This window comes from Candoia aspera, chromosome 2 (assembly GCF_035149785.1).
Source record: "Candoia aspera isolate rCanAsp1 chromosome 2, rCanAsp1.hap2, whole genome shotgun sequence".
NCBI classification, from domain to species: Eukaryota; Metazoa; Chordata; class Lepidosauria; order Squamata; family Boidae; genus Candoia; species Candoia aspera.
This window is the reverse complement of record NC_086154.1, coordinates 83,962,621-83,974,808: the sequence shown is the minus strand read 5'-3', so window position 1 is coordinate 83,974,808 and position 12,188 is coordinate 83,962,621. Positions and strand designations below refer to the sequence as shown.

At 39.4% G+C, this 12,188-nt stretch overlaps 1 protein-coding gene across 1 annotated transcript in view; it reads right to left on the bottom strand.

Annotated features, from left to right (window-relative positions):
* The window catches only part of SH3RF2 (SH3 domain containing ring finger 2), a 79,485-nt gene that overhangs the window by 38,046 nt on the left and 29,251 nt on the right, over positions 1–12,188 (bottom strand). The window contains 3 exon segments of the mRNA XM_063292891.1: positions 1,274–1,600; positions 3,770–3,865; positions 8,747–9,016. Of these exon segments, the coding sequence (XP_063148961.1) occupies positions 1,274–1,600; positions 3,770–3,865; positions 8,747–9,016 (693 nt within the window).

Below are 12,188 nucleotides of genomic sequence, written 5' to 3'. Positions count from 1 at the left end.
TCATACATTGCATGCAAGTATGTACATAATGGGACCTAACATCTAAGCAGATAGGTAGTATAATGGTTTAGTGCATCTACCATAAGAAATAAGAAAATGATATGCTAATAGGATATATTGACCAGTACTTTTAATAGGAAAAAAAAGAATCATTTTTTTATAGAATTCAAGAGATTGCCCTGGTAAATTGACTGATTTTATACTGTCTGTATAAAATCCTTGATTAATTTGGAAAATAATGCACAAAGTTATGAAGAATATAGCACCATGCACATTGACTTTTTTTCAAGTTATCAAATGAACACAACCATGTCTTGCATTATAGGATTTACATAGGTGAGCCTATAGAGAATGCACACCAAAGCCTTCTTAGAGATAGTATGTATTATATAGAATACAGATGGTTAAACCTCTTGCAGCCAATGGCCATGACTGCACAGCAGAGATATTATGACATCAGAGTAGATTTTTGGACCACTGTCCTTTAGATTTGGAGGAATCAAACATTAATAGGCCCATTAAGCTTATTGGAGATTTCTAACATTTATGTTACTTGGATTTTTTTTCCCTGCAGAAAATAATAAAATTATGCACTCATTATTTATCAGTTTGAAGTAAGTTTTGGTGCTACAACTAGGGGAATAAGGGCCCAGAGCTCCCCCCATCAAAAAGGGGGGTCTTGGACTTCATGTAGATGGCCCTCTTTTGCTCTAGAATATTTCTGGGCCTTAGAATTACTGCCCTCTCTGTCTGTTCCACCAATAGCTGAAAATTTGTATTGGCATTTTTTTTTAATCTTTGGTTTCGATTTTCAATTTTGTTAAACTATGTGACTTCATTTCAACCCATTTCATGGCCTCTTTGTTCACTGGTTCAAGCACTTTTAAGTTGGAAAGAACGCTCAAACGTTTTACAAATAAAAAATAAACTTGATGGGTAAACTTTGGTGAGCAATAAACCAAACTATAAGAACGAACTGTGCCCTGGGCCTCATTTGAGATAATCCAGTGAGTTTGCCAGAGCTCCTTTCATCTGTAGCACAGCACAGTAGGAGAAGGAAATTTTTAGAAGCCAGAATGAATCCTTCCTTCCATGGCAGATAAAGTTTGCTTTTCAATCTGCTGCCTGGTAAGCAAAAACCCATTCTTACAGTGCCTACTCTTAAGCGTATTGTTTGCTCACTTATATGTTTTCCTTATGAGCAGCATACAATGGAGATACGGAAAAAAGAAAGAGCAAAAGCATGAAAGAAAAGGGAAAAGAATGTATTTACCTGGTATGGTATGTTATACGGTACTTCAAATTTCTCTTGGTTCTTTGTAGCCACACAAGGGTTGCTAGAACTGATGAGCACAGGAGAACTGATATCCAAAGTCTGCCTTCCTGTGGGTGAATGGACCATCCTGTTGAGGGTATTTAGGGCAGTTGTTATGGAGAACTGCCTCATGCTCTTCCTTCTGGATTCAGATCCTTTGCAGAAAGTGGGTGACTCTACACCTTTTGGTCTAGGTAAGAACTTTTGTAAAGGAGAAGCACATTTCAGGGTGGAAGACTGGTAACTTTTGCTCCTCTGAAGAAGTTGCTGTGCTGTTGCATTTGGCTGGAAAAGGGGCAGGGGGGAGAAAAGAGACATGACTTTGTTGATAGAAATGCAAGGATTTTAAGTTCCAGAATTGAAACTCTGGGAACTGCTTGAGTAGGTACTGTATCTCAGGGAAGATGATAACTCATGTGGGGAATGGCAGTACTGACTGGGTCTACACACAGTGCTAAGTCATGGATCATTTAACAATCTTATTGGTGTTTTATCGAATTTGCAAAGCCATTTGACTCTCTGGTGACTCTGAATAGCATACAATATTTAAAAAACAAATTAACAGCAACAATACAAAGAGAATAGTGAAACACTCAGAAAGAATAAAGCCATCACCCTTTTTATGTACAGCATTCTCACAAAGGGCCACCATTCAATTTAACCCAGAGCTTTTAAGGGCTGGTTTCAATGAGGGCCACACACATCTGGGGTGAGTGGGTGTGTGTGTTCTGTTCCAAAGAGCAGGAGTTGTGAAAGAGAAGGGTCACACTCTGAGTTCCACCAGGTGGCAGAGCTTAATCTATGGGACCTGAAACATGCCAGCTGTGTTGGAATGAACAGGACAGACAGACACTATAGGAGACAGATGGTCCCTAGATAATGATGCCCTATGACATGAAGGTGATAACCAGCACCTTGAAATGTACCTGTAAGCCTATTGGTGACCACTGCAGTCACACAACAGAGATATGTACATGGGTATACCATGACATGCCCACTGTGGACCAGCTGCAGCTTAAGGAAGGCTTTCAAAGACAGCCCATATAGAATGCATTACAGCAGTCCCCACACAAAGTGGCCAAAGCATGAGTGACTGTCTGGAAGGCTTCTCAGTCCAGAAATGGACAATTGGTAGAGAAGATAAATCTGTGTGAAGGCCTTCCTGGCTACTGCTGCTACCTTATGCTTCAGCAGAGCTGTGAGTTCAGGGAAACTCCCAAATGATGCACTAATTCTGAATGGGGAAGTAGAAGCCCATTCAAGACTAAGGATGGCAAAGTTCTGGGTGATCCTAAAATCCACAACCACTTAGTCTCACTAGTGATGAGCTTAAGTCTGTTCTTTCCTATCCAGACCCCAGCAGCTTCCAAACTCTAGAACAAGACTTTGCTGGCATTGTTTGGTTGGCTAGGGTTCAAGATATACAACTGGGAAGCATCAGCATACTGATGATACCTGACTCCAAACAGACAAATGACCTCACCCAGCAGCCTTGTGTTGATGTCAAACAAGAGAGGGGAAAGTATTGGGCCTTGTGGCACCCTCAGAGTAGGGGCCTCAAACAGGGGTCTTGTGAGTTGAACAAGCCACAGCTAAGTAGGTTTGCCCAACACATTTAGATATAAACCATGGTTATAAAACAAAATAATTAGATATGCCCAACTTGCTAGAAGAAAATCAAATGAACCACATGATGGATTATTTGGTTTTGGCTTAGTATGATGTGTGAACCAAGTCATTGGAGCTTGTAATGGTTTCAAGGTTTATCATTATGTGTGAATTTGGCCACTTTGGCTTTCCCTACACAGTATGGTTAAAACAATCCATGATTTATCATAATAGGCAAATTCCATTAAATTCTTTATCTTAATACCAATCAGCTGGGCAATGGAGTGATGATGCAAATGATTACATCAATATATTTAGACTACTTTTTATGACTTTTTGCTGAGTGGATAGGAGCACAAATCATATGCACAATCACATCAATATGGATTTCCTTTTTTATAGTATTTATTAATGTGTATATGTATACTGTCATTAGAGATGGTGAGATGATTTGAATGATCTGAAAGAAATAAAAGCTGAGGCAGCATTCCATTGAAAAAATGGAAATACCCAGATGAGTCCATTATTACCAGTCTTAGTTCCTGTAGCAGCCTTAGCTATAAACAGGATATACTCTAAATTTTTAAAAGCAAGATTATTCTATCCCGCTCACTATTTCCAATACTTGGCTAGAGAGGCTTCAGGTCTCTCCTGATTTCCTGCTATCTGTCAATTGATGGGTATGTTAGATTTCTTTAAGCAACCATCTGATGGATTCCATGGAGAGGTTTTTCTCTTCTCAACACTGAAATTGCAAGCCATGATCAACTGTGCCCACAAACAACATCCTGTGAGATTGTGTGGTGGGGGTGTATAGTCATAGTACATTCAATAAATTGTTCTTACCTCCACAAACAAGATGGGAAAAATTCCAGTTCTATCACCCAACTTGCCCTCTGCCCAATTCTCATCTATTCGACTGATTATAGTTATTATATCACCCTGAAAGATAATAATCATAGAGACTAACTAGCATAGTTGCTTATGCTTGATAGAGGACCAGTGGTTTACTGTACTATAGCAAGGGATAAACTACATCAACTTGGTTTGTAGCCATTAAAATATGAAACACTGCACTATACAATGATGTTTGTAAAATTAAGAGGACACTTAATTTTTTTCCATATGATCTTTATGAATCTCTTTCTTTTTGGCCTAATACATCAAAGTAGTTGTACTCTTTTTTTAAAAAAAAAATCTCAATCATATTAACTAGTGGATGGGTATTCTGCAAAACAATTCTAATATATGTGGGGAGTGAAAGAGTATTTGAACATTTCAACAAATCAAAATCTTCAATATTTTATCATAAACAAGATAGATTTAACTACCAACTGAATGAATGGAAAATGAATGTAAGGAAAGATGGTGATGCAGAAGCTACTTGGAAGTGAGTAAAAAGGATTAGTTACAGAGTGCTACAGAAGTATGTGGAGTTATGCTATGGGAAACAGGACAAAGGTTACATGGTGGACTGACAAAGTGAAAGAGGATGTGGATGAGGAAAAATGCACATAATTAATGAACAATGAGAATCAAGGAAAGATATTATATATAAACATATAAATATAACACATATAAAGAAAAATTGTGTAGTCAAAGAAAGCAAGGAATAGTTAAGATTCAAAGAGGCAGAGAAAATGCAGAATGATTTTGATGAAATTTTTTTAAAAAATTCTTGAAATGGGCGATAAAATCTAAACAAGGAACACCTATTAGAGGGAAAGAACTTAAAAGAAATGAAATGATTTGCAATGAAATTGAAGTGAGTGAATACTGGAAGGACTGTTTTAGAGATTTATAGTACATGGGACAGACAGTTATATGCTGAAAAAGTGGAACTAAAATGAATGAAATCCATATTGATATTCAGGACAAAAATGCTGAAAAGGATATCACACTGTGAGTACATTGAAAAAAATGGTAAGGCTGCAGGTATAAATAGTGTAACTGGGGTATATTAAAATATGGATATAGTTTGCTGGTGGAGTAGCTGTGTGATTTGTTTAATGTGCATGTGAAAATCTGCATCTGTGTCTGAAGATTGACAGAACAATAAAAAGGGAAAGGTAGCAAGTGTGAATGAAGTATTTTGTTTGTTAAGGATGCTTGGGAAGGTGTTTGGCAGAATTCTGAATGAAAGGACAGAAGAAGGGACAATGAACAAAATTTGAGAAGTGCCGTGTGGCTGTATGCTGGGGAGCTGGTGTGTAGAAGAGACTTTTTTTTCTTTTCAGCAGATCACTGGGAAATATATGATAATCGCAGTGAGACTTTTATAAGACTCAATATTACCTACAATCAAAGAATGGATGGTAAAGTTGATGGAATTGGCTGAGATGGCAAAATTGACATCAACAAAAAAGACATTGACTACTTTTATGGCGAATTGGAAGCCTTTTTTGGACTTTTTGCAGGAAACAGAAAAGAATGAAATTATTATGACATAAGGATCTGATGATTAATAATATTAGGTGACGATAGAAAAAATGGATGTTATGTTGTACCTCAGAGTAAGAATTTAATGTAAGTGTTACCTATATCTGTTGAAGAAGAAGTCAGGAGTAATTCCTTTTTCTATTTGTTCTTCTCTTTTTCTTTCTTTTTTCTACACTTTTGTTCTCTTTCCCTTTCTTTATTAGTTTCTGTTATATTTTATCTCTTTGTTTTAAAACTTAATGAAGTTATTATTTAAAAAAAGAATCATATGAATGTGAGAAAGCAAGCTTATTTTAAGTTTGTTGTTTTACAAATCAACCCAGAGTTCTCACTCAAGGCACAAATGACCAGGCTCAAATTATCCTACTTCTGACATATTATGCTAAGACCCAGCTCTCTGGAAGAGGCTCTATTGCTGGGAAAGGTGGAAGGAAAGAGAAGAAGAGGAAGACCAGCAGCAAGGTGGATGGGCTGAGTTACAGTGATGTTGAGTGCACCATTGGGAGACTTGAAAAAAACAGGTTAAGGATAGATCAACATGAAGAAAATCTATGTATGTGGTCACTAGGAGTCAAAAATGACTTGATGGCACATAATCAATCAATCAATCAATCAATCAATCAAGGAATAAGGTTTAATTATGGAATATTTTGTTTGTGGAGTTGAAGAATGATTGCTGAATGTGATGAGAGCGAAATGTCATAGGCAGAAAGCATGCATGGGAATAAATGGAATGGCTAGTGAATGAGTCAACAGACATCAGAGAGTAAAACTAAGATGTGTGATATTCCCCTTGCTGCTTTTTTAAATGTGCATATAAAGAATACTTGTGATATTAGAAGTGTGTTGGTTGAGGACTGTGAAACAAAGAACACACCCATGCCCTCCTTCCCCTGTTACAGTATCTTTAAGAACCCTGTCCTTACATATCAAACAAGCCAGCTCTTTAAAAAAGTTCTTGCTTTGAAATCAATGGAGCATCAATGGAGAAGACAGAGTTGGAGGGAAGCAAACAAAGAAAAAGCCAGAAGAAAGAAGAAGGGAGGAAGACAGGTTTGAAGCAACAAAAACCTGAGAGCTGAAGTCTTGAAAGTGATAGGAAAGCAGATGAATCTTTGCAGGGGCAGGGCAAGCCACTTTCTATTACCTACCAATCTGATCTTATATCTTCGACCATAGGGATGGAAATAAAATCCCTTCTTTTGCCCAAATGACAATGCTTTACACAAACCCCCCAAATCCCAACATTCTAAGTGGTGTAGAAGTACAGATGAGCTTTGTCTCCAGCAGCATTTTTTTAAAAAGCAGAAGACACAAAACCAGATGGCATGCAATACAGACATGACTGCATCATGTGTCTCCAGTGAGCAAAATAAATTGCTCCTCTCTCTGATTCCTTAATGTGCATGCAGTGATGTAGAAAGACTCCTTTAGAAGTGCTTATACTGATGAAGTGAGCAGCAGCAGATGCTGCAGTGAAAACTGGCACTCACAGCTGGTTCTTCCATGTCTCAGGCAACAATCACAACTGACTGTTCAGAGTTGGAACCATGTTCTTACAGCTCTCCCGCAAGCCAACTCTACTGTAATCTCAATGCAAGTAAGCACAGGGATATGTCTAAGGGTAGCCTGGTCTCATTATTCACTTTGCCAACCTATATCTGAAATAGAAACCTTGCTCACTTTGTCCCAGTGGGCCAACTGTTATTCTGCTATGCAATGTGCATCTTCTGTTAGTCTCCTGATGCTGCATTGCCCATGCTTAGGTGGCCCTGTTCGTTATGCTTACTATGAGCAATGGAACAAGAAAGATATTCACAGGATAAATGTAGTGTGCTTTAGGGGATGAAATTGAGGATTCTATAACGCCTAGATATTCTGTCTCTGTTTTTTAAACTGGTGATTTATAGTATCTTCTAGCATAACCCAACCGTGACTATGGCAATAAAAAGCCTGTCTTCATTACTGTTTATATCAGCATGGCAATGGTTGGATGATACCACAAGATGCTAGAAATCACCAGCATCTGTTTTCTGATGTACACTGTAAACCATTTTCCTTTAAAGCATCCCTCGATACATTGCTTGCATGACTCTTATGTTTGCTGTGCTGAAACTTATACTTTTCTTGTGTACTGTCAACATGAAATCTGCCTAACCTATGAAATTACAAAGCTAAAGATCATGATCAATCTAATGTGGTAAATATAGAGTAAATTGCTGGCAAGGAGAGTTGGCTAAAGTTATATTTAATTGTTTAGGTTAGAAGAGCACTAGCATTTTGATATACAGGGAGATGCAGTCATGTCATTCATCTGCATCAAAGAATTGGCCAATGGCTGCTGCAGGATGACAATCAGCATTTCTGCACTCGCAATTTATAGTATCATCCAGCCATTGCTGTAGCAATATATCACGGATGTAGACAGGCTTCATCTCACCACAGCAATAGTTGGGTGACACCATAAATCACTAGTGCAGAAGTGTTTTTGTTCCTGTATCTGCAAACAGGTTTGCCAAACGTAGTAGAATTTGTTTATAGACAGCCCAATAGTACAACTAGCAATCTCTGCAAGGTATATAGAAGGAAAAAAACTAGAAAGGGCATTAAGAAAGGCCTGAAGACTAGGAAAACTAACACAAGAATAAAGAGATGAATATAACACACTGGAGAACTGATGATGATGATGATACGTAGCTGTGAGAGAGGAAGAAATCTCCTTAAGACTGAGAGCTTTGAGGAAGGAATTTCATTTGGTTCCCTTCTTACTGCACTTAGTGAGGGAAAGCAATAGCAAAACGTGCATATAATTCTTTATATATCTTGTGTCTTAGTAGAAACGTGGAAACAGCAATCTGTTCCTACTGCCCAGCTCATGCCTGAGCAAAGCAGAAAGACCCCAGGCAGGAGGAGTGGATAGAGCAGTGGCACATAAAGGTGGTGGGTCTACTGAAGACATCATGCTGCTGGCGAGGACAGGAAAGTTGTGGGTATGCATAGCATGGGCTGTCCACCTCTGTAGAGGAAAACACTCCAGTGACAGAATTGCTTTGTTTTATTGTATCCTGCTCCGGGATTACTTTAACTGAAAAGTGGACTTAACATTGCTTCAAAAGAAACAAACACTTAAACAGAGGCATAGTTACTGTACTAAAAAGGTTGCTCACCATTACTGTACACCTTAAGAATCTAGAAAATGGTTGGGCAAGTAGGCATGTCCACTATACTGTTTCATTTCTCTCTCTCTCTTTTTTTTTTGCTGTATCATCATGCACACATCACAAATGAAATCTAGAGACAGACCAGAATGAATCACTGCTTATTACCTGAACTGGGCATTCTTAAATTAGATTTTCATTTTTGGTGGCTGGGTGCTAGACTTACCTTATGAAATGGCAGGCAGTCTGTTTTTTCATTTTTATTCCTGGACTTCAGATTAAAATTATATAGTGCTCGGCACAGTGGTGGTGGCTGTGGCAATTGTTTGATAACTTGCACGGCATTTGTTGGGAAAACTCCGCTAACTCTATTGATTTCTCCTAGATACCAGTTTTCATCCAGCTGACGGTACAATATAATGATGTCTCCTTTGTTGAATCTCAGTTCTCCAGGGTTCTGTCCTCTGTAGCTGTATAAGGCTTTAGCCCGGGGAACCTTCATATAAAGGAAAATGAGAAATGAGTCAGCTTATGAGAAAGTCCTCTGCGGGTAACGGGACTTATTTCCAAATATGTGCGTCTAGGACTGCAGCTTTAATTTCACTCAGTAGGAGTTTAATGCCTGCTTCTTTTTCTCCCCACTGAAATCACTGGAACTTAAGATGTCAGATTGGATTGTGCCATAACATTTTTCCAGTTTCAATAGTTTATTTCCCATCTCCAAGCATTTAAGTAATAACAGAGTAAAGAGGAACGGAAGAGAGAAGAAAGCATGGCATTTAGAGGTCAGTACAACACTAAAAAATGTTCCAATGGGTAGGAATGATTGGGAGGGATGGGAAATTCTTCTCTAGGTACTGCAAGCTCTGCACTTTTAGTTGAAGGCTGTGTAGTGTTCTTGTTTCAGGCACGTTCCTTGATTCATAGCCTCTGCATACTACTTTGCACAGGCCAAGCCCAAATACAAGTCACTGGCTTCTCTGTTTACCATGAAGAACTTGCAGTATTTTATCTGATGCCATTGTGTGTACAGAGCTCCCTTCTGTGGAAGTGAACAAGCAGTTGAGTGGAGAATGTCCACCTGAACTCAAGACCTCTTGCTTGCAAAGGATGCTTAGGACAGAGCACCAAAGACGTGGCCAGCTCCTGAATTCAGTTTCTTGCAGCAGCACTAAAAGATGATTGGGCAACAGCGAAGTCTGCCAGATAAGGCACTGCTGAACAAATCAGGCTTTCTGTCAGGCTCTGTTTGCTCACCTGCCATAATGCACTGCAAACACGTGTCAGCTTTCACACATCAGCTTTGCAGCTTCGCAAACAGACAGAAGGCTTCAGCACATTTCTTCTTGAGCTGTTATGGCCAAGGATGAGCCACTGCTGATAAGACACCTGGATTCTAAATCACTCTAACGAACTAACGAGCTGGGAGGGGGGAATTCAGGAGTGAGAAAGAGCTTGTTTGTAAGACAGGGAGGAGAGATGAGATCAGAGGGAATGAATCACTCTGAATGCTTTGGCACCAAACCATTATTCAGAGCTTTGCAGATGTCCTGTGTTAATTGGATTTTAATAAAGAATTCTTTAAGCTTCCTAATGGACTGTCTGAAGAATTTCTAATGTTAAGATCTTGGTACTGGGACCATCACACTTTCTTTCTTGGAAACGCCTGCTAGTTCTTTGCATGATACTTTGAATTCATGCCTAGATTATGTTTATGCCTTTCACACTGCAACATCCCTATATCAGGAATCTTAGGCCACTGCTAAGAGAACCAAACTCTCGCTTTTCAATTTCAAACCCTAATTTCAGCTTCCCCAATCAGGGCATTCTTCAGATATGCAGTCCTCAACTCCCAGAATTCCTCCCACTGCCTGGCTATTGGTGAGAATTCTGGGGCTTAGAAATCCATACATCTGGAGGAACCACTCAGATTGGGGAAGTCTGTTCTAATTTATGGGCCTGTACATGTGAGCTGCAGTTAGTCGAAATGTCAAGCCAGGACCAATCCAGACCAGTCAGATGCTTTGGGCTTCTGTATGTGTGGCTGCACAGGTCCAGAAAATCCCTGCTACCAATTTTATTAAAACAGCATGGCTGCTTTGACGATTAAAAGTGGGGTGCTGGCTTTGTTTTGAAGGAGCACTTTGATCAAAGTTTTGATGAAATGAAGTTCCCCTTCAAAGATCTGCACCATCCAGCTAATTTATATTTCAGACCACACAATGCTTTGCATTTTATAAGGGCATTACTGTTATCCTCTGAACAATCAGAATGGGAGGAACTGCTTTGCTGAAATAAGGGCTCTACCAATATCTGCCTTTGACAGTCTCAGTAGTAAAATGTCAATCAGGATACAATATCCACACGACCGAAATGAAATCCTATTTTATCCAATTCAGAATTTTCAATTAAATATGTAATAGACTAGATAATTTAGACTGTTAAAGCCAGCTCAGACAGCCTCCACTGGATTTACTCTTCTTGTTGTGGATGTAATCTGGAACAATTGTGAAGATCCTCCTTCCCTTTCTGAGGAAGCAAGCAGAGGTAAGCAGAAGAGAGCCATTCAGAATAATATAATGACTCCAAAAGGAAACCTCTTTGGAGAAGGAGAGTGCCTGAGGTTGCTAGTTCCAGAAAAGGGATGAATGATTCAGGTAGGTGGAAACTCTGGTCAGCTTGCAAGCTTGGCTGCTTTTCCTCTTGAAACTCACTTGAAGATGCTGTATCCAAGAAATTCTATAAGAATAACCTAAATTTGCTGCCTAAAATTCAGACACGGGCTGAAGGGGGAGATGCAGTTGCTAATACCATTTGTGTACCACTTTCGAGCTTTAAAAAGGGCTAAGCCTGTTCAGTTGGGTCACTGAAGTTTCATCCTTCTTCAGTGTATCTCCTGATAGAAGGAGACCTTCCTGAGGCTGTTTGATTCTGAGCATCAGCTGAAGACGCCACCGGCATTCTTGCTCACTTGTTTTCTAGAGGTCTTCAATGAGCCATTTCAGGAAGAGAATGCTGGCTGCTAAGTACCAGAGGGACACAGCTTCAGTCTTGTCAGATCTACCTTCTTTTTTACTAGCAGCTGGACAGCAAGTGATGGAATGGGCAGGGAGGTTAATATCAGCAGCACCCCATAAGCCTTACAATGAGATGTTGAAAATAAATACAATTCGGAAAACCCCTTAAGGAAAACAAAGTGGAATAGCAGTACAACATATTTTGATTGGTGGTCCTAAGAAGTGTTCACCTGGACATACCCAAAGGAAAGGGCTAAAGCAGAGGCAACCCAGTCTCTAAATCACCTGCACATTTCAGATTGGTTGGGACTTCAGCTCCCAGAAACCCCATGAATTTGGCCCACAGTGAAATTCTGGGTGAAAATTTTGGGAGCAGTTGTCATCATTTTGGCAGAACACTAGATTGTTGAGAGCTGTGCCAGGCCAAACCTTGGCATCTTGCTCCAACAGAACGCCTCTGAGCACAAACTGTGATTTCTTAAACAATCTTTTGCAGCAGGTTAAAGCAGCACCTTTCTTTATGAGTCAAGTATCTTGCAGAACCAGCAGACAATAACAGCCCTAGTTTATCCTGTGGTCCAAATAGATTTGCCACCTTTCTCCACCCATAGATTTCAACTCCAGATTAATATTCAAGGCACATGCTATGCC